Source organism: Dama dama, chromosome 4, assembly GCF_033118175.1.
Source record: "Dama dama isolate Ldn47 chromosome 4, ASM3311817v1, whole genome shotgun sequence".
In the NCBI taxonomy this organism is placed as follows: Eukaryota; Metazoa; Chordata; class Mammalia; order Artiodactyla; family Cervidae; genus Dama; species Dama dama.
Window position 1 is genome coordinate 63,375,929 of NC_083684.1, and position 23,442 is coordinate 63,399,370.

Below are 23,442 nucleotides of genomic sequence, written 5' to 3' on the forward strand. Positions count from 1 at the left end.
AGGAGATGCCAGTTGGATCCCTGGTCAGGGAACTAAGATTCTGCATGCCATGAGATGCAGCCAAAACAAAAATAAATAAATAAAACTTTTACGTAAATGAAATGATCAATTTTTCATTTCTCCTCTGTCCATGGAATTCTCCAGGCAAGACTACTGGAGTGGGTTGCCATTCCCTTCTCCAGGGGATCTTCCTGACCCAGGGATTGAACCCAGTTCTACATTGCTGGCAGATTCTTTACAGAACTGTATAAAAATGGTATACAAAAGAGTATGCCTCTACCATTCAGCTTAAAATTTAAAACACTCACCCTTTGTACTCCTTCCCCAACCATATCTACAACTAAAATCTGGCAATAACTGCTACCTTGAATTTAGCACACATCATTCTATGTAATAAGGAAATTAATGGAGTTCAAAGAGAGGTCTGGCCTTTGCCCTTGGATTCCAAGAGGTATAATCTCTAAACCCTGGGAAGTCCTGCCTGATAGGAGTGTCTCTATTTGCCTGAGGTCCTGGCATCATACTGAAGAGTCTTCAACTGTGATTAAGGGCAGGAGCTGGCCACACAAGACAGTTTAACAACATGATTTCCAGTGGGGTCTTTGGATCCTGTGGTATCAGTTCACCTTCAGAAGGAGCAGGAGAATAAAATCTGCTGTGAGGACAGATGCCCTCATGATGAAGGCCCAGAAAAAACTCTGGACACAGGGTTTGGGTGAGCTTCTCTGGTTGTCAGTTTTCCAGTCCTGTTGTCAGGCATTAACTCCAGAATGGTTACCTTGCTCTGTCTCTGACTCCTGGGGGGTGGGGGGGTGGGAAAGAGAACAGGAAGCTGTCTGGTTGGAACTTTCCCAGACTCTGCCATCTGTGCTCCTTCTCTTGGCAGATTCTAATCTGTATCCTTTAGTTGCAAAAAACAGTAACCTAAAACAGCTTTCAGTGAATTCTGGAAGAGGATTCTTTTGTTTCCTATTTTTGGCTGAACCCTGCAGCACCTGGGATCTTAGTTCCCTGACAAGGGATGGAACCCATGCCCCCTGCATCAAAAGTGCTAAGTCTTAACCACTGGACCACCAGGGAAGTTCCTTCTGTGAATTCTGGGAGTACTTCCAGTAAATTATCAAACTTGAGGGTAGTCCTGAGGGCCCCCAAACTTTCAAAAGATGTCAGAAATGAGGGGCTTTTAGGGACCCCTGAAATCTTCGGTTGCTGTCAGGAATGAGGCATCTTGCAGACTGTTCTCTCGTTTGCTGCTGGCATAGAAATGAAATCTACTAGAACAAACAGGACCCACTGAAGCACATCATTTGGGAAAAGGAAGGATATGAGGACAGGAGATGATGACTCTGATTCCTGGGTGGCCCCAGGGTTACTCAAGAGTTCCTGAAATACAACTGTTCTGTAATTAGTTACAGGAGGTTAAAAGTTACCTTTTTTTTTTTTTTTTTTTTAAATGATGGATACAACATCCAAGAAGTTGACTCACTGGATGCATAAGAAAATGCAACATAACAAGAACAAGCTAAATGCATGATCCTGGGTTATTTGTATCTTTAATAGCTAAGGCGAAAGAAAAGGAAAAGGCCGGGCTGGATCCTGACACAGAGCCCAGTTTGGGTTCTGTCCAGCCCAAGATAAAGCTGTTAGCCTCGGGCTGCTGCTACTAAAGGGAAGAGTTATGTTGAAACCACAGGGAGCACAAAACATTAAAGTGATTCACAAGAGAATGAAGAAAGATGAAGGGGAGAGTCAAACTCCGACAGGGTGGAAATCTTTAAACAGTTCTTAAGAAATGGGATAAATAGGAACTTCCCTGGTGGTCCAATAGTTAAGAATCTGCCTGCCAGTTCAGGGGTCACGGGTTCCATCCCTGGTCCAAGAAGATTCCACATGTCAGAGGGGCAACTCGGCCTGTGCGCTGTAACTACTGAAGCCCGTGGGCCTAGAGCCTATGTTCCACAACAGAGAAGCCACTGCAATGAGAATCCCGTGTGGTGCAACTAAAGCAAGCCCACATGCAGCAACGAGGACCCAGCCCAGCCAAAAATTAATTGATTAATTTTAAAAAAGAGTTGGGATAAAGTGGACATTGATGCGGTCAAAACAAAGGTCTCAGTGCAGCACTCTGGGAGACTGGGTAGACCAGTGGGAGCCCTGGATCATCCCCCAGCACTGAAGGACCTCAGTCAAGTCTGCTCTATCTACCCTAGTTTGGGGGAATTTAAAAAGACACAAGACAGATAAGACAATGAGGAATCTGACTGCAAATCACCTCATGGTGATGGTCCCATAACCTAATCAAGATAAAGATTGATTAAAGGGCCTGGGTTCCTTGGCCCCACTTCCAGTGGGGTACTCAAAGCCATATGCACATTAGCAGTAAAACGGAGAAGACATGTTTCTGAGACTCCTTAACATGGGAGCCTCACACTCTGTGATTCTAAAACTTGTTTAGTCACTCAGTCATGTCTGACTCTTTGTGACCCCCATGAACTGCAGCATTCCAGGCTCCCCTATCTTTCACAATCTCTCAGAGTTTGCTCAGATTCATGACCATTGAGTCAATAATGCTATCTAACCATCTCATCCTCTGTCTTCCCCTTTCTCCTTTTGCCTTCAGTCTTTCCCAGCATCAGGGTCTTTTCCAATGAGTCAGCTCTTTGCATCAGGTGGCCAAAGTATTGGAGCTTCAGCTTCAGGATTAGTCCTTCCAATGAATATTCAGGGTTGATTTCTTTTGGCCTTGACTAGTTTGATCTCCAAGGGACTCTCAAGAGTCCTCTCCAGCACCACAATTTGAAAGCATCAGTTCTTTGGTGCTCTGCCTTCTTTATGGTCCAACTCTCTCATCTGTACATGACTACTGGAAAAACCATAGCTTTGACTATACAGACTTTTGTCAGCAAAGTGATGTCTCTGCCTTTTTAATACGCTGTCTAGGTTTGTCATAACTTTCCTTCCAAGGGGCAAGCATCTTTTAATTTCATGACTGCAGTCACCATCTGCAATGATTTTGGAGCCCAAGAAAATAAAATCTGTCACTGCTTCCACTTTTTCTCCTCCTATTTGCCATGAAATGATGGGACTGGATGCTAGTCAGACCTAATAGGAGTTATAGTTGAATGGGGAAGCTATGGAAATTCAAGAATTGATGGGATTACTGTGGGAGTTTAGATGAAGATTGGAATGTTTAAACAGATTTCATGGAAAGTCATTGGATCTCCTCCTTTACCTCAGTATATTAATAAATAGATACTCTGTATGACAGGGGAACATTTCCCCTTCCTAGTATTATTAAACAAGAGACTTATAAATCCTCCCTTCAACCAAAATTGATTGGACATAATAAATGGGAACCAATAAAACTGCCCAAACCCACACAGGTTGTTAATTTGAAAAGTACAGGGTATCTGGTGGAAAAAAGAAGTTAGAAGCCCAGTGTCTGATTGGCCTATTTGGATTTTGGAGGACATACACATATTCTACATCAGGGATTATTGCTAGCCCCTGTCTATAAAATTACTGGAAAGAAGTCTCGTAATCCTTATGCAGGCCAGAGTTTATGGCAAAAGCCAATGAGCTCCATAGTGGTGGCTGCTGGGATATTTTACCAGAAATCAGTTGAGACCAACCCAATGTCTGAGGACATAAAATAACCCTGGAACCTGAAATACCCATGATGTCTTTGGTAATGCTTGATTAAAATGCTAATGAGGAAGGCCATGCCCAGACGTATTTCTTCATTCTGCCTCTTTCCCAGGAATTATTGCAGAATTATTGCAGAAATGGCCCAGAGAGGAAGAGGAGTTGTCTGTGTTCCCCAATGAATGTGTCATAGCCGACATAATCGGCACTCAAACCCAGGGTTCCTGCTCTGAAGTCGGTGCTTTTCAAAAAAAACAAGTGTGTGTGGGAGCAATAGTTTCAAGGAAGATGAGATTGATGTGGACATTGTATCAGTGACTATCAAACAAGTTCATTTCTAAGCTCTGCAGAGGGCACAAAGGTCTATTTGATATAGGATTGTCAAGGTTGATATAGGCTGTTGAGGGAGCTGGGTGAGGGAGGGATGGATTGAGAGTACAGAATGGATAAACAACAAGGTTCTATATTCAATATCTTGTGATAAACCATAATGGAAAAGAATATATATATATACACACACACACACACACATATATAGGGATTCCCTCATAGCTCAGATGGTAACAAAATCTGCCTGCAATGCAGGAGACCTGGGTTCAATTCCTGGGTCAGGACGATCCCCTGGAGAAGGAAATGGCAACCCATTCCAGTCTTCTTGCCTGTCACAAGAGTCGGACACGACTTAGCAACTAAACCACCACCATATATATATGTGTATATATATCATGTCCGTTGCTAAGTCGTGTCCGACTCTTGCGACCCCATGGACTGCAGCCCACCAGGGTCCTCTGTCCATGGGATTCTCCAGGCAAGAATGCTGGAGTGGGTTGCCATTTCCTTCTCCAGATATAAAACTGAATCTCTTTGCTGTATAGCAGAAATGAACATTAAATCAGCTATACATCAATTTTAAAAAAAGATGTGCAGAACTAGGCTGTGCAGGGTTGGCATAGCAGCTCTACAAGGCTGTCAGGGAGCTAGGCTTCTTGAATTGTTCCGCTAAAGCATCCTTAAGTGAACATCACCATGAGTGGCTTTCTTCCTCATGGTTACCAAACTGCTGCTCCACCTTCAGTATCACATCCATATTCTAGGAGGAAGAAGGAAGTGACAGGAAGGAAGAAAAGACAATAGGAGGAAAGCAAAAACTTTCCCAAGAATCCCCAGCTCACTTCCACTAAAACAAAGTCACACGGTCCCCTCTTAACTGCAAAGGAGGCCAGTAGTGCTTTAGCTGGCAATATTGCACCCCTAAACAGGTTGAATTTGTGAGTAATGAAAATAAGGGTAAGTTACTATCTGGCATCTACACAAAAACAAGTCACTCTGTCATGAGGAAGAAAATCACTTCTCCAGAAAAGAACAAATAAAATCACTCGATAGGGGCTTCCCTGGTGGTCCAGTGGTTAAGGCTCTGCCTCCCAGTGCATGCAGCACAGTTTCCATCCCTGGTCGGGGAACTAAGATCCCACCTGCTGTGGAGCAACTACATGCCTTGTAGCCAGCGTGCTGCAACTAAGACACAATGCAGCCAAATAAATTTTTTTTTAATCACTTGATAATTCTGGGAAGGGAGAGATTACCCACTTCTGACTGGGTGAGAGATTACCCACTTCTGACTGGGTGGGGCAATCAGGAAAGGCTGCATGGAGGAAGAAGTGTTGAACTCAGCTGTGAAATTGAAGAAGAATTTGAATGTGGACAGAGGAGAGCTACAGGAGGAAAAGCTGGGAAACAGTGGAGTCCCTGATGATGGGAGAGCTATGTTTAGGGTGAAATTTGGAAAGGGGAACATCGGGGAAAAGTTGAGAAAGACACAGGGACATAAAACAAGGGCGAAGCAAACTTGTGGGGACCCTCAGTTACAACACAAGGAGTTTTGGAACTTTTCCCATCAGCAGTAGGAACCCCCGTCCAGTTTTATTCCCCCCAAATGTTAAATCAGTCCCATCCTCTCCATCTCTCACAGCCTGTGCACCAGCTCTAGCCTGCCATTCTTCCCCAGTCACCAGCTCTCTCCCCTGACCACAGGACCTGCGGTTACTCCTCCTCCAAGCTATTTTTCACCAGGGCCCCAGGGGGACATTCTGAACCCCCAGACCTGATCCTGTCTCCCGGTGGTACACAGCTCCCTGTACCACAACAGTTTATGTGGTACCCGTAAACTTTAGAGGAAGCCTGCAGACCTGGGACTACAAACCCTCCCAAGGGGGCTGGGGAGGGGAGTGACAGACTAGGGGGGAAGGAAACATGACTTCGGGGCATCACAGAGGATCACGGTGGTGCCGTCCTGTCTGCAGGCCCTCAGAATCCCTGCTTCTCAGAGGGGACGTGCCTTCAGGGTGACCGAAGAGGCCGAAGTCCCTGGCTGGCTAAGAGTTCTTTCTGCTCTCCCCACCCCACAGCCTCTTCCAGTTATTCATCACATCACCCCTTCTGAACCACACAGCTCGGGTTTCGGGGCCAGCCGTGGTCAAGGCCCCGGGCCTCTCCTGTGCCGAGAACAACTGCTGCTGCTCATGGCGCCGCCAGGGCTCCACCTGGGTGAGTGGGAAGAGATGTAGTGCTGGAGGGGTCTGAGGAAGCCAAGGCTCCAGAGCCAGGCTGGGTTGGGCCGTGGTGACGTGAAACAAGAGCACTTAAGAGTTTAGGGTAGGCTTCCCTGATGGTTCAGTGGTAAAGAATCTGCCTGCAATGCCCGAGACGCAGGGTCATTCCCTAGGTCAGGAAGACCCCCCGGAGGAGGAAATGGCAACCCATTCCAGTATTCTTGCCTAGAGAATCCCATGGACAGAGGAGCCTGGTGGGCTACAGTCCACAGGGTTGCAAAAAGCTGGACACAACCAAGTAGGCATGCAAGGGTATAGGGCACCAAGGAACCAATGTGGGTTAAGCATCTGCGGGCCAGATTCTGGCAGGAGTGGGGGGTTTGGGGAGGTGAGGGTGGGCCTGGGCCAGGGAGTAGAGTTGAGGGCGAGGGTGGGAGCTCATCAGGGGGATCTGAAGATATTTGAGCACAGGAGCCATCTGAATATTGCTAGCACGCTCCAAGTTCCAAAGTTAGTAAGTTTTTTTCAGCCTCTTTTGATAGCTCTCCATGGCCTGCTTCCCCGGATGGTAAAAATGAATAATGTGGAGGTCAGCAAGGGAAGTGGAGGAGAGGCCTGCAAATTCCTCATCCCCTCAAGTGACCCAAACAGAAAGCCCAAGATCAAGGGCAACTGTTCGGTGGGGAAATGACCCCTTTCCTCCAGTAACCTCAAACAACTCCAATGACTAAGTACATGGAAATGCTAAGGACCAATTCCTCATTACTGGAGACCTTGGAGAGCATGACTATCCCTTATTAATCCACAATCCTACCGGATGGACCACGTGTCTGACCTGTTCTATGGAGAGCGAGGCGGTTTCATGGTGTTCTTACTCAGAAACCTGCATGGCAGTCTTTACTTAAGATGAATGCTCAGTCCACGGCCACCAGGATGGGGAAGATAAAAATCTAGAAATGGGTTCTGTCTCCTCAGTGAGTGGTGCTCGGCCATGCGCAGAGACGGGAACACAACAAATCTCAGGCATTCACTGCGAGCCTCTCCAACAATGATAGTGTGAGACGGGCTCACTCAGGGAGTCTCTCCGTTTTCCAGACTAGAAAGAGCAGAGAAGGAGTGACTTGCCAGGAGCATCCAGACAGTGATGGAGAGAAAAATCTGACCACAGGTGGAGCTGGAAGGGCCAGAGCTGGAGACGCAAAGAAGAGAGGAGCTGAGGGTGGGAAGTCTAGCCTGGGTGGGGGTGGATGAGGGATCGCAGGCAATGCAGAGCCTCAGGAGACTCCTCTGCCATCGGTCTGGAAAGGTGAGTGTTCCGGTTCAGGCCAGATGAGAAGAAAGGGTGGAGGGCAACTGGTCTGTGAGGCCTGACTCCTCTGGATGTCCAAAAAATATTTCTTTTATTGATATAATTTTGTTCACTTATTTATCTTTGACTTTCTGTAGTTGCAGTGAGTGGGCTTCTCACTGCGGTGGCTCCTTTCAGAGCACAGCGTCTAGGGTGCCTGGCCTTCAGTAGTTCTGGCTCATGGGCTTGGTCGTTGTGGTTCCTGGGCTCTAGAGCACAGGCCCAGTACTTGTGGCTCACGGGTTTAGTTCCTCCATGGCATGTGGGATCTTTCAGGGCCAGCAATTGAACCCGTGTCTCCTGCACTGGCAGGCAGATTCTTTACCACTGAGCCACTGGGGAAGCCCCAGAAAGTCTCTGAAGTTCCTGGGTTATCACAAATAAGGGAAAGGCTGGGTCCTGGAGGAGGCAGACAGGGAGTCAGAAGGCTTGCTGACTCCTGACCCTCCCTCCGCCACAGCCCCCACCAGGCTGCTTGATTCCTCCTGCTCCTTGAAGAAGATTCTGCAGTGCAGCTGTTCCTTCTGGGGGACCCCCACGCCCTCCGTGCGGTGGCGGGTGGGGGGCGCTCCCGTGGTCATGAACCGCACAGGCCTTCGGGTGACTTCTGCCACGCTCGGCCCCTGGGCCAACAGCACCATCCATCTGACCGAGCCGCCTGAAACAGGCATGAGCCTGCTCTGTGAGGGCAGGAACCCAGAGGGAACCCACACCCTGACCATCCTGCTCAAGTCAGGTGATGGTGGAAGGGCCCCGTGAGGGTGGGGAAGAGGGAGTGGGCCCTGGGGCCAGGGGAGGGAGCTGGGAGGTCCCTGGGGAGAACCCCATCTCACGAGCTCTCTACCTCCAGGAAGGAGTTCTTTGGTTGCCCAGACTTTCATGAAAGGGCTGGTTCGGGGCGTGTTCTACGGAGCCATCGGAGTTACACTGCTCTTCCTCTGCCTCATCCCACTCATGTGAGTACCGAGGTTAAGATTCACCGTAAGCTTAGTACAGCTTTAGGCAGCCTGTTGATGGGTGGGCTTGCGTTCCTGTCTTGCTCGTTGTTTGGCATGAGGTCAGGGTGGGACGAGTTGGGAGACTCGCACTGACATACATACCCTACCGTGTGTAAAGTATTTAGTTAATGGGAAGCTGCTGCATAGCACTGGGAACTCAGCTCCGTGCTCTGTGATGACCTGGAGGGGGGGATGGGGCGGGAAGGAGCGGGGCTCAAGACGGAGGGGATATAGGCATACATACAGCTGATTCACGTTGCTGTAGAGCAGAAACTATCACAACATCATAAAGCAATTATCCTCCAATTAAAAACATTCGCCATTCAGCCTCTCCCAGAGCCTGCTACCCCCAGGCCTGTGGCGCTGGATGGACCCCCCCCACCCTTGAGGAACTCGGGGTCTGGCAGCAAACAGGGTCCTCACGAGCCAGGGCCATCGGGACTACACGGAGCCACAAAACAGGCCCAAGGGACCGAGGCTTTCAAAGAACTTCAAGAAAGAGAAAGCGGAGGAGGAAGTGAAACCAGCAGAGTCCCCGGGAAGCTGTCTCAAGTGGCAGCAGGGCTGAGCACTTGCTCACTTAGTGGAAAGTCACGTGCAGAGACCCCGGGAACACTTCTGAGGAACTTCTGGTGTCTTTGTGCAACATCAGGTGCATTGAGAATGACAAGTAACAGCTAAAAACGAGGTTGATAAAGGTTTTTGGGGTTGGTTCATAAAGACTCCTGAGACTGGCTGGAAGCCTGGAGTGAGAAGGGCAGAGAGGCCAGAGGCTGGGCAGAGAGCTGGGCAGGGGAGCCTCTGGTCAGTCCAGACGTCTTGGACTTAATCCTTAGTAGAGGACCATGGAGGAGTCAGCTGGGAGGGAAGATGTGGACTTGGGGTGGGCACAGTCGGAGAGGGAGAGGCAAGAGGCTGGTGTCGCCATCTAAGCCAGGCCTGAGCTGGGCAAGTGTTGAGGGGCAGAGAGACTTGGGAATAACTGTCCATCAGGGTGAGGAAGAAGAGGAGTGAGGCAGCAGGGCAAACTGGGTGGCTTTTTGAGGGGGGGGGGGCACGCTGCATGGCATGTAGGATCTAGTGCCCCGACCAGGGATTGAATTGGTGACCCCTGCAGTGGGAGTGCTGAGTGTTAACCACTTGACCGCCAGTGAAATCCCTGGGGGGTTATGTTTTAAGTATAGTCAGCTGGACTTGAAGACCAATAAGAATCACTCAGGGTTTGCACAGCCCTTTCATAGCTGACTTCATCTGAGCCCTACAGCCTGACAAGCATGCATCCCTGTTGTCCACAATAGGAAAGCAATCCCCAGAGAGGCTACATGGCTCACCCCCAGACAACCCAGGCTCTAAACCAACACTTCTCAGCGAGATCAGAGCCCATATTGCAGGTGGGGAGCCAGAACTGATCAAGAGCGTCTTTTCCTTAGAGTGAAACATATCAGAATGAAGCAGGCAAAGAAAATTGCAGCAATGAAGGCAGAAAAGAGTCCACCAAGGACTCAAGAAGTCTCTAAGGCCCAAGGAACCAGGAAAATCCAGAGTCACCCCATCTCCTGAGCACTAGATATTGGTAGGTACCCCATGTGTCTGGAATCCAGCCTATCAGATTAACAATCATAAGACCCATAAGGAGAGGCACATACAGTGTGTAAAGGCAGTATTAATACCATCCTCAATCTTATAGGACTTCTAGAATGCCAGAGCATGCTTACACATCATCTTATAGATGGTGACGCTAAGACCCAGGGAGGGGAAGACAGATGAAAATTAAGAGGAGTAACTTGAAGGATCATTAAAATCAGCAACTCATTCCCCCTACACACACACACACACACACACACACACACACACACACACACACACTGAGTCCCCACTGAGAAGAGGATTGGGAGAACCCCTAACAGCAATTGTAGCATCAGAGTGGAAATCAAAGGGTTTGGTCTCTGAGCGCTTGGCAGGCTGCAGTCAGCACAGCCTGTAGGTGCTACAGGCCCAGGTCAGCCTGAAAGACTTGAAGACCAGGCCACGCCCATGTTACCCCTTTGTTCCCCCTGTACCCCCTATCCTCAGCAGGGCTTAGAGGGGTCAGCACCCGAGTAGCCGGTCTCACTGTTCTTTAGTCATTACGATTCCCTAGGGCCAGAAGTGCCCTGCTGCTCTCCTTACACCCTGCACTGGGAGCTGGTGTCCCTTTGTGGGTAAACCAGACATCTGTTAAATTCCACCAGTATTTCCTGCAGTGTCTCCTGTTCTCCATGCTGGGGTCTCAGAAATGGACCAGGCCCAGGCCCTGCCCTCAGAGCAGTCAGGCTGGTGGGGAAGGCAGCATCACAGTAACAAGGCTGGGCTGGGGTGATGGTTGCCCAGAGGGGTGAGAGACTGAACTTCCCTGGAGAAGTCAGGCAGAACTTCCCAGGGGAGCCTGGGAATAGCTGGATGGCTCGTGGTGCTAAGAATACACAGGGTGGCAGGCTCCAACCATGGGGATTTTGATGAAAGGTGAAGCCAATCCCTGCTCCACACTGCCTTTAAATTCAGTGCTCAAAGAAAGGGGCAGAATTCTGTCCTTTTCAGATTTGGGTACCTCACCTCTAGACCTGTTCCAACATCCTTCTTTCTTTGCCCTGCCCTGCAGGACCCATCGCCCCAAACTTCCAGGAAGAGCAGGATAAACTGAAGCTGACAAAGCCTGTGAAAACAACATTCATACCTGAAGTCCCCATCACCCTTGGAGTCACCAAAGTCCATAGAATCCTTAGAGACCCCGGGAACCCTGGAGTCTACAACAAACTCGGAGCCCCCAGAGTATCCTCGGCCCACGAAGCCCTCTCCAGTCCCACCTGCCCCCTCACTGGTTATCCATTGAATAGGGTTACCCGGGACCTGGTCTTTGAATCCCTGAAAGCAAACTCTGTGATATGTTGTTTGGATTAGCCAGAAGACAGGTGCTCCAATCTTGGGAGCTCCTTCAAAAGAATGAGAAATAAATGTGAGATTGTGAAATATGTCCACCAAGAAATAGTTTTTGAGCCCCTATTATGTACCTAGTACCTGAAATATATACACAAGAGCCATCACACACAGACTGAATCCTTGCTTGAATGCTTAGTGGTTATGTCTTTGGATAAGATCTTTTGCCAACCCCACCCCTTCTCTTTGAACTTGAGTATCCTTACTTGAGGTGTACCTGGGTAGAAAGTGACTGAAAAGAGGTATCGAGAGATGTAGGGAGGGAAATGACATAAAAGCTCTGAATGCCATCACAAGACATTGGGACCTTATCTGTGGGACCTTGTCCCAACTCCCTTAAATATAAGTTCCATGAAAACAGGGATCTTGTCTGTCTTGCTTTCTACTTGTATCACCAGCACCAGAATGGTTCCTAAAATAGACTTTAAAACATGTTTGTTGAATAACTGAGTGAATGAATAACTGTTAGAAGGTTTGAAACAAAGAAATAGAGTGACTAGATACATAGTGAAAGACGACCCCAGGAGTAGTTATTGAGGTGTACTTTTTTAAGCTTAATTAATTAATTTATTTTTGGCTGCACTGGGTCTTCATTGCTGCTTGAAGGCTTGTTCTAGTTGCAGTTAGTGGGGCTTCTCTTGTTGTGAAGTACAGGCTCTGGAGCACAGGTTCAGTACTTGTAGTATGTGGGCTTAGTTGCTCTGAGGCATGTGGAATCTTCCCGGACCAGTGCTTGAACCCATGTCCCCTGCACTGACAGACAGAGTCTTAACCACTAGACCACCAGGGAAGCCCTGAGGTGTATGTAGAAGAGGTTAAGACTGGAGGCAAAGAGCCCAGTTAAACAGTTAAACGGAGATTATTGCAATATTTCTTGACCACAATGGAACACAAGGAATGAGAATAGGATTCTGGCATGAGAATGGACCCCAGCTGTGTGTTCCTTTCTGAATGAATGACAACTTTCTTTTTTGGAGCCAGATGCTGGTAATTTTTCAGAGGATAAGAAAAGTGTCATCTCTTTACTGGGGCATTGTTTGTAAGTCTGAGGGTTCTCCCATCTGTCATCACCAGTGAGATGGTCATCTTGTGCTCAAGGCAGATTTGACATAAGCCACCCCTGTATGCATGCAGTTCACACATCCCACAGAAATACAGGCACCTACCACATGCCGTACAATTAGGCAAAGAAACCAGACACTGGACCTCACGGTCTGCACAAAATTCTAGCTCAAAATGTTGACAATTGCCTGATGTCAAGCTGTTCTGGTGAAAAATTTACTTGAGCATTTAATTTACAAAAGAGGGATTGGACATACTGGCATATATAAGAAGCTATGTTTCAGGTTGAGGTCCCCTAATCGGCATTCCAGAGGTTGTAAGAAAGAACAACTTTACACTTCTCCAGAAACTCCTGTGACTGGATGGACTGAGATGTCCTCTGGGCCATCTTGGTGTTTACCAGAGTATGTTGCACTGTATCTATCAGAAATTCAGCTTGTCCCCACTGTCACAGTTACCTGGGGTTCCTGGGACATCATCAGAGTCTTCTCTCTATCACATGAGAGGTTCCTGTCTGTCTTTCATTGTTTTCCTCTCTTCCGGTTACTCTGTCTCTGGGAATCCACTGCTGCAGCCAGGTAAGTGGCTTTCAGTCTTGCATCCTCTTGCTTCTTTCTCATTGTTCCCTGTTGTTTAACACTTTAAAAGCAACATCTACTTACGAAGAGTTCATTCCAAATGCACCATTTAACTTTTGTGATTTGCTTCTTATATCTGGGGTGCTTGGCCTAATTAAGGTCTTGTTTACCGTTCTCATATTTCAGGAGCCTCAGGGCCTGTATCAGTGTGGTTTCTCTTTCTAGAAACCCTGATGAATCATCATTGGGTTTTTGGTGTATATGCTAAGTTTTATCTAAGCTCTTTTGGCTGGGTACTCCTTTTGAAAGACCTGCTAAGATACACTTCCTATAATGCTCTAGTCCCAGTTAGGCTCAGCAGTGGGAACTTCTCCTAGATTTGCTCCTGGAGTTCCATCTGGATCCACCAGATGGAGCTGGTGCACTTCCTCTCTAGCCCTGTCAATGACCACCCTCCTTTCATTCCCTGAAAGCATCATATTCTGTCCAAGAAGCATGGTGAGTGGCAAAGACAGAAGTGAAAAGTTCAGTCATGCAGAGGGGGTCCTCTGGATAAGCAGGGTTATGGTTTTTCCAATTAAACAAATATGAAGTTGGGAATAGAAACTCAGCTGGTTGACCATTTGCACTGAGACCTCCTACAGGATATCACAACAAGAGAAACTGCCCTACTCTAGAAGTGGCTTCAGGTCCAAATGGGCTTCCTCGATGGCTCAGCAGGTAAACAGTCTGCCTGCAATGCAGAAGATATGGGTTTGATCCCTGGGTCGGGAAGATCCCCTGGAGAAGGGAATGCCTACCCACTCCAGTATTCTTGCCTAGGACAAGAGGAGTCTGGTGGGCTACAGTCCCTCCGGTCACAAAGAATCAGACATGACTGAATGAATGAGCATGCACACATGGAAGTGGCTCCCTATCCAAATGGGGTACACTGTCCTGTCTTAGATGATGACACAGTACCAGGCCCCTGTGCCCCAGGGGTTAACATAGAAACTTCTATCTGATCCCTATAAGTAGGAGAAACAGGAAGTTTTGACAGAAGTGAATATGTTGGCGACATGGGGGTGGTTGGGACAACTGTCAGTGCAGTCTATTCAGGCAATGGAGGAGCCAAGTTGGCCAGAGGGGAATTTAAGTTTTGAAATAATGTGTCCTCAGTCTCACTTTCTTCCTCTTTCTCTGGTAAAACAGATTTTCCCCTGGTTTTCCCTTCAGACCTCTGTACCATAAGGCAGCAGCTGTCTGACTCCTTTTCCTCCTGATACAATAGTGTAAATGCGTCTGCATATGGAATCTCATTATTTTCACTTGCTCTTTCGCAAAACAATTCTAGCTGCAATATCATATAATAATGAAGTGACCCATTCAAGGACCATCACTCTCTTGATCCTAATGTATACTGAGGCCACACACTATTACAACAGAATGTCATCTCTTTCTTAGTCACAGACTCACAGCTATATTTTGTCCATTTTTTAAAAATATATGCCCCCAAAGGGCTTTCCTTAGGGACAGATGATATTTTCCCCACATTTATAAGTTAAGGAAACAACAGAACACAAAAAGCACAAGCAAATCCCAATACCAAAAGGGCAAGCAGATTCCATCATGAATGAATGCAAACAAAAGCAAACCAACCGGTTCACGAGTCAAGCAGCGTTCACAATTACCATCTCCAGCAGAGCACCCCAATCAAATGCAAAACCAATTGGCTTTTCCCTTAAGGAAAAGTCAGAATTGAGAAGGGAGAATGTTCCCGGCTGTACAGACTGGAGCCACTTACCCTAATGTATGGAGACGACTCTCACAGGTCCACTCCTTGCTTCAACTGCCAAGCTGGTGCTGCTGCAGGGAATTTTGAAAGGAAAATTCTCAGGAAAGTGTTCCTGGCAGCTGCTACGGCCTTACCTGAAAACTCCCCAACCAGGACCGCTGGTGACAAGCAGCAAGACTCCTGGGTGGCTTGGTCAGAATTGTTGCCAAGCCCAAATTTGTTTTGCTCACCACACGGCAGGCCAACAAATCTGGAGTTGTTGGAGGAAGGGCTAAGACTTTAATCAGAAATCTATCAGACCAAGAAGATGGCAGACTAGTGCGGCAGATAAAAACATCTTCCCTCAGTCTGAATTTCAGGCTCCTTTTATAGAGGGAAAGGGGAGGGGAGGGTGCCACTGCAATTCCAACCAAAGACTGACAGGGACCCCCTAACTGGAGACTCACTAACGTTAAAGGTCGTTAACGGTCGTTAACTTGGGGGAGGGGCCCACTGCAGCGCCAACCAATGGCTGGGCGGGACTACTAACGGTTGCTCACTTGGGGGGCGTGGCCTGTTGCAATGAGGACCAATGGCTGAGCAGGACCGATACGGTCATAGTTAACGGCTGGCACTCCGGATGCGCCCCTATTACAGGAATAGGTCAGTGACGGGTTTGGGCATGAAACTGGAAAGCTGGGTCTTGCTTTGTTCACGATAGAGGCCTTGATTACAGGACAGGAAACAAGAGGGTACCAAGGTGACTTCTGATTGACCCTAAGGGGAGCACACTCGGCATTTTGATCCTTGAGCAATGGCTTCCAATCTGACCATCACCTGCTTGTCCCCATGTACCGGCTTGAAGGAGGAGTGTCCTTAAAGCTGATTAGACCTGGAGTCTCAAGGTCTAGCAGGGGTCTAGAACCCCTGCTTGAGAAAGAGGATTCTCCCAAGGGCCGCTGGAGCCCAAGGGGCCCAGTAGGGACGGTTGTTCAATTGTTTGGGGCTGGCTCAGACAGTGGAGACTTGCCTGGTTCCCCCTCGCGGCTTCTCAGGGTCCCAGCCGCTCCCACGAGAATCATCAGGCCCCACTGGCTGGGGATGGACTTGCGTATGCTCCCTGGCACTCCTGCCGAGCAGAGCTTGGTGAGGACGGGGAGGTGGGGTGGGAATCCCTGGGGGACCTCCACAGTGATGGGGCGTTGGTGAGGCTTGGGGACTTTCAGGCTGCCTGATGAGCTGGTTATAGAACAGCTAAGACTTCCTCCACGTTAGTCGTTTCTCCCAGAGTCAGTCTTTGTGTACAAGGATATCCCATTTGTCAGTTCATCTGGCTCCTTGTGGGGTGTTAAATCAACAAGTCGTCCCTCTGGAAAGTAGGTCCTCCAGTCAGCGTTTCTGTAAGTCAGTCCTTCACTTGATGCTCTCAGCAAAGATCAAGGAGGCTGCTCAGTTTTGAAGGAAATAGCCAGATGGTGTTGTACTGAGGAAGCTCCAGGCTGGAACTCTCCCAAACCCCTGACAAGGAAGTAAATTTAGAAAAGGAAATGATTGTCTAGAGGGAGGAGAAAGGTTGCCCATGGAGACAACCCATGGAAGTGCTAAAGTCCAAGGAAGGAAATGAGACTTGGACAAGATTAGAATTTTCAAGTCTGAGGGACCATTATGTGCTGGTCAATAAAACCCACGTTCACACAGTTCAGGAGGCTAGAAGTCCAAAATCAAGGTACTGGCAGGGTTGTTTCCTTCTGAGGGAGGATCTGTTCCCTGCTTCTCTTTTAGTTTATGGTGACGACTGGCAATCCTTGGAGTTCCTTGGCTTCTAGTTCCTTGGCCCTCATCTTCACATGGCCTTATCCATGTGTGTTGGATGAATGAGTCTGCATTGAAATTTCCCTCTTCTTATAGGAACACTAGTTGTGTTGGAGTAGGGCCCACCTTTAACCTGATTACACAGGTAATCTGCAAAGACCTTATTTCGAATTAGGTCACATTCACAGATATGTAGGGATAGGTCTTCAGCATATCTTCTTGGGGACATAATTCAATCCATGGCACAAGAGAAATTAGAAAGTATTTAGAATTGAATGTATTTTTAAAACATATCAAAAGCTATAAGATGCCACTAAAGCTGTGCTTAGACTAGAGAAAAAGAAACTCCTCAAATCCATGGTAACACCTGTAACTTTAAGAAAAGAAGGAGGAGGAAGGAGAGGGGAAAGGTGCAATGAGGACCGTTGCAATGAGGGAGAGGAGAAAGAGGGCAAATTAAACCTGAAATGAGCAGAATGAAGGAAATAAGAGAAAGATCAATTAAATTAAAAAGAGAGAAGCAATACGGAAAAATCAGTTAAAACCAAAATCTTGTTTTTTTTTTTTTTTCAAAATCTTGTTTTTTAAAAAAACAAAAACTCAATAAACTTGATAGACCTTACGTAAGCTAACTGAGAAAATGAGAGAAGACACAAATTGCAAATACCAGGAATGAAAGAGTGGCTATAACCACAGATCCTAAAGACATTTCAAGGCTAATACTGTACTGCTGCTAAGTCGCTTCAGTCGTGTCTGACTCTGGGCGACCCCATAGATGGCAGCCCACCAGGCTCCCCTGTCCCTGGGATTCTCCAGGCAAGAACACTGGAGTGGGTTGCCATTTCACTCTCCAATGCATGAAAGTGAAAAGTGAAAGGGAAGTCGCTCAGTTGTGTCTGACTCTTAGCGACCCCACGGACTGCAGCCTACCAGGCTCCTCTGTCCATGGGATTTTCCAAACAAGAGTGCTGGAATGGGTTGCCATTGCCTTCTCCATCAAGGCTAATAAGGAATATATTTTTCAGAAGGGAAACTTTCTAAGCACTGGGAAAGACACAAAGATGTATCTGATGTAGAGTCTTATCTCAAGGAGCTCATTCTTGGATAGATTTCCTGGTAGGGTGTTTCATCAGTTTGCCACTGAGAGGAGTAACCAAATGAAGAAGCATGTGGTAAACTATGCAGGGTGGTGTAGTGGCTCCACAAGGCTGTCAGAGAACCAGGATCCCTATGCTATCATCAAGAATATCCTCAGTCTGTGGTTTTGATCTATAAGGGTTCCTCATGGTTACCAGGGGGCTGCTCCACCTCCAGCATCTCATCTATATTTCAGGGGAAAAGAGGAGGAAAAGCAATGAGAAGAAAGTAGTGGCACTAATATAAAAAAACCAGAACTTCCCAAAAGTCTCCAGCAGATAGCCTCAGATGTTTGGTATTTCAAGCAGGCAACTCTCTCAAAATATTTGCTTAACAATAAATATAACAACAGAGTCCATGGTTTTTATTTTGCACTGTCCACTTGGGAGAAGAGAGTACAATCCTACAGATAGGTATACAATCTGAGAAAACAGAGGTGTCAGTTACAACCTACTGTTACCAGAGCAAGAAATTATCAAGTAAGACAACTGGTCCAAATTCCATTTTATTTGGATATCATTTTCAGAAGTCATGTAATAATTTCTAATGTCTTTAGAGTCTCACAAGACCACTTTATTTAAATTGTTCTTCCAAGGGCGGATTTGTAATAGCCTAGAACAAGTCAGTAACAGTCATGAATATTCATATGAAACTGTATATTGCAGAGGAGAAAAATTATGTTCTTATAAACATCCTCAGTCTTGCACAATATCAAATCAGACTCCTTGAACCCTCTTATAACACAAACAATATCTTTTGATTTATAGCTGCAGGGGCCCAGGACATCTTTAATTCTATCCTATATTTCCTTTATTGTGAATACTTATGTTTTCTTAAAACCAGGCTCTCAAATTTCATTAGTTAGTATTATATGCAAAAAGCAGAACTTCAGAGCTCAACTATGATGGCAGAAAAAAAAATGGGGTAAATACTGAATAGGCTTCTATTTCGTGATAATAATTCAATAGCGTTTTTCTTGTATTTGGCTAATTGGCCAGAACTATATCACATGACCAGCCCTAGAAGGAGGAAGGGAAATAGGTGTTTTTATTTTTGAAGTGTTAACTTCACCACCAAAACAAATTGAAAGAGTAAGAACATATAGAACTTCCCTAGTAATCCTCTAGTTAAGAATCCGCCTGCCAAGGTAGGGGATGCAGATTCGATCCCTGGTCCAGGAAGATCCCACATGCCACAGGGCAACTAAGTCTGCGCACCACAACTGCTGTGTGCCCTAGAGTCTCTGCTTTGCAACTAGAAAACCCACTGCAAGGAGAAGCCTGCACACCGTAACTAGAGAAAGCCCATGCTCAGCAGTGAAAGTCCAACACAGCCAAAAATAAATAAAATTTAAAAATAAAACAAACACGTACAGGAGGGTCAGTCAATTCAGTTCAGTTCAGTCACTCAGTCATGTCCAGCTCTTTGTGACCCCATGGACTGCAGCATGCCAGGCCTCGCTGTTCATCACCAACTCCCAGAGTTTACTCAAACCCATGTCCATTGAGTTGGTGATGCCATCCAACCATCTCATCCTCTGTCGTCCCCTTCTCCTCCTGCCTTCAATCTTTCCCAGCATCAGGGGCTTTTCAAATGAGTCAGTTCTTCACTTCAGGTGGCCAAAGTATTGGAGTTTCAGCTTCAGCATCAGTCCTTCCAATGAATATTCAAGACTGATTTCCTTTAGGATGGACTGGTTGGATCTCCTTGCCGTCCAACACCACAGTTCAAAAGCATCAATTCTTCGGTGCTCAGCTTTCTTTATAGTCCAACTCTCACATCCATACACGACTACTGGAAAAACCATAGCTTTGACTAGACGGACCTTTGTTGGTAAAGTAATGTCTCTGCTTGTTAATATGCTGTCTAGGTTGGTCATAGTTTTTCTTCCATGGGGCAAGCGTTTTTCAATTTCATGGCTGCCGTCACCATCTGCACTGATTCTGGAGCCCAAAAAAATAAAATCAGCCACTGTTTCCCCATCTATTTGCCATGAAGTGATGGGACTGGATGCCATGATCTTAGTTTTCTGAATGTTGAGTTTTAAGCCAACTTTTTCACTCTCCTCTTTCACTTTCGTCAAGAGGCTCTTTAGTTCCTCTTCATTTTCTGCCAGAAGGGTGGTGTCATCTGCATATCTGAGGTTATTGATATTTCTCCCAGCAATCTTGATTCCAGCTTGTGCTTCATCCAGCCCAGCATTTTGCTTGATGTACTCTGCTTATAAGTTAAGTAAGCAGGGTGACAATATACAGCCTTGACGTACTCCTTTCCCTATTTGGAACCAGTCTGTTGTTCCATGTCCAGTTATAACTGTTGTTTCTTGACCTGCATACAGATTTCTCAGGAGGCAGGTCAGGTGGTCTGGTATTCCCATCTCTTTCAGAATTTTCCACAGTTTGTTGTGATCCACACAGTCAAAGGCTTTGGCATACTCAATAAAGCAAAAGTAGATGTTTTTCTGAAACTCTCTTGCTTTTTCTATGATCCAGCAGATGTTGGCAATTTGATCTCTGGTTCTTCTGCCTTCTCTAAATCCAGTTTGAACATCTGGAGGTTCACGGTTCACGTACTGTTGAAGTCTGACTTGGAGAATTTTGTGCATTACTTTACTAGTGTGTGAGATGAGGGCATTATGCTGTAGTTTGAACATTCTTTGGCATTACCTTTGTGATTGGAATGAAAACTGATCTTTTCCAGTCCTGTGGCCACTGCTGAGTTTTCCAAATTTGCTGGCATATTGAGTGCAGGACTTTCACAGCATCATCTTTTAGGATTTGAAATAGCTCAGCTGGAATTCCATCACCTCCACTAGCTTTGTTCCTAGTGATGCATCCTAAGGTCCACTTGGCTTCACATTCCAGGATGTCTGGCTCTAGGTGAGTGACCACACCATCATGGTTATCTGGGTCATGAAGATTTTTTTTGTATAGTTCTTCTGTGTATTCTTGCCACCTCTTGTTAATATCATCTGCTTCTGTTAGCTCCATGTAATTTTTGTCCTTTATTGTGCTCATCCTTGCATGGAAAGTTCCCTTGGTATTTCTGGTCTTCTTGAAGAGATCTCTAGTCTTTCCCACGAGGGTAGATAGCAGGCAACTCTGGGGTTCTGCCTGAGACAGTCCTCTAAAAGAGGTGAATATATAGAGGTGCTGAAGTCTGAAAAAGGAGAGTTTTGTGCTTGTGGGGATCCAGGAAGGCTTCCAGGAGGAAGTTACATGGGCAGAGAGGAGAGTTACAGGAGGATGCCATGAGAAGGGAAGTGGCCCAAGGAAACATCCAGAGGTGGGACTGCATAGACTAGGTGTGCTGTATATAGATACATAGCTGTTTCTCAAGTGTGGCAGGAAGGTGGGGAGCAGAGATAGGGCAAGTGCAAGCTCAAGTCATGGACAGCCTGAATGCAAGGCAAGCGAGTTTGGAGCTTATCTTGCCAGTCATAGGAATGTCTTTTATGGCTCAAACATCTCTTAAAAACACCCCATCCTCTCCATCCCCCATAGGCACAGGGCCAGCTCAGGTCACATCATCTTTCTCTTGAGTTATTACTCCCTCCTCAATGCAGACCACAGATACTTTTTTTTTTTTAATTGTCTGTTCCCAGGAGTTCCTTATTTACTTGTTTATTTTTGGCTGCCCTGAGTCTTTGTTGCTGTGAGCAAATTTTCTCTAGTTGTAGCAAGTGGGAGCTACTCTTCGCTGTGGTGCAACGGTTTTCATTGTGGTGACTTCTCTTATTGTGGAGCACAGGCTTTGGGCACACAACCCTAGAATGCAGGCTCAGTAGTTGTGGCATACAGGCTTAGTTGCTCCGAGCCATGTGGAATCTTCCCAGACCAGGAATCGAACCCGTGTCCCCTGCATTGGCAGGCGAGTTTCCCGCCAGGGAAGTCCCCAGAGAGACCTTTATAGTAATAACTCCCATACCTGCCCCCTACTCTGTGGTTCAAAACCTTTCCATGATTTCCATGACTTCCCCATAGACTTGCGGAAAAGCCCAAGCTCTTCAGCCAGGCCTGTGAGACCCTTTAAAGGGTTAAGGGGCTGGGAGTGAAGACTAGAGGAAAGAAAAGAAAGCGAACGTGGTCTTTGGACTCCATAGAGAGTCATGGGGACCCTTCCCTGTCCCTGTCCTTGAAGCTGCTCAGCCTCTGGTCCCCTGAGGCCCCTAACACAATGGACAAACCTCAGGGATGATTGCAGATTCACGAGATCCTAGTAAACAGTGCATTTATACTGTGCCCCTCTCCTCATTCATTCCAGATCCTGCCCTCCAGGAGGTGTGGGTCTGAGGCCAACATTTGGCAGCATGTTAGGTCCTGATCCTCTCATGTCCATGCCATCCTGTTGGTGTTGATGGTACCACCACTGTTATGGCTGGGTAGGTGGAATGAGAGGCAGGGTGGGGGATGTTTGAGAAAGCCCAGGAAGGGCTGGGGTGGGTGTGGGCGGGGGGTAGTGGAAGCTGGGCTGGACTGGGGTAAGGTGAAGAGGTGAGGACCTAAAGAATTAAGTGCATGATAAATCATACATAACAGACATCTTCCATGTGCATATTCTGGGGTTGCCACTGTGACTCACCACGTGTTCCATTTTCTCCACCCTGAGGAATTATAATCCCCATTTCACAGGTGAGGAAACAGGCTTTGGGAGACTAAGCAACTGGCCCCAAGTCACTAGAAATTTAACTAGTGGAGTGTCCACATTTTCTGATTCCTGGTTCCTTTTTTTTTTTTTTTGGCCATGCAGCATGTGGGATCTTAGTTCCCTGACCAGGGATTGAACCAGCACCCCCTGCACAGACTCTCAACCACCGGCCCACCAGGGAAGTCCCACCTACTTCCATTTTAATGGTGTGCCCCAGTAACTCTAGAACCCAAATGATAAATGTATCTGTTCTCTCACCATCATCAGCTGTTCGGTGGGTGCCATTAAGTCTAATCTTAGAGGAGAGGAAAAGCGTGGCGGTCAAGTGGGTCAAGATCCCCTGACCTGGAGACTGGATTTTGCAAGTAGAAAGCCTGGATCCAGACCTGAGGCTTCTATTCTATAATCTCAGGCAGGGCCCTTACTCTCTCTGGAGCCTCAGTTTCCTCATATGTCTAGGGGAGTAGTAAAACTAATATAAGTGAAGTTGTTCAGTCGCGTCCGACTCCTTGCGACTCCACAGACTGTAGCCTACCAGGCTCCTTCATCCATGGGCTTTTCCCAGCAAGAATACTGGAGTGGGTGGCCATTTCCTTCTCCAGGAGATCTTCCCAACCCAGGTCTCCTGCATCGTAGGCAGACGCTTTACCATCTGAGCCACAGGGAACTCTGATACTACTAAGTCACTTTAGTCGTGTCTGATTCTGTGCAACTCCATAGATGGCAACCCACCAGGCTCCCCCGTCCCTGGGATTCTCCAGGAAAGAATACTGGAGTGGGTTGCCATTTCCTTCTCCAATGCATGAAAGTGAAAAATGAAAGTGAAGTCGCTCAGTCGTGTCTGATTCTTAGCGACTCCATGGACTACAGCCTACCAGGCTCCTCCATCCGTGGGATTTTCCAGGCAAGAGTATTGGAGTGGGGTGCCATTGCCTTCTCC

General features: G+C 47.0%; 1 protein-coding gene across 1 annotated transcript; it reads left to right on the forward strand.

Moving 5' to 3' along the window:
• Positions 1-5,291: 5,291 nt before the first annotated feature.
• SIGLECL1 (SIGLEC family like 1) lies at positions 5,292-10,107 on the forward strand. The gene is given in 6 exon segments (XM_061140600.1): positions 5,292-5,417; positions 5,946-6,189; positions 8,003-8,278; positions 8,393-8,498; positions 9,971-10,030; positions 10,032-10,107. Coding segments are annotated over 6 exon segments (888 nt in total).
• The last annotated feature ends 13,335 nt before the right edge of the window (positions 10,108-23,442 follow it).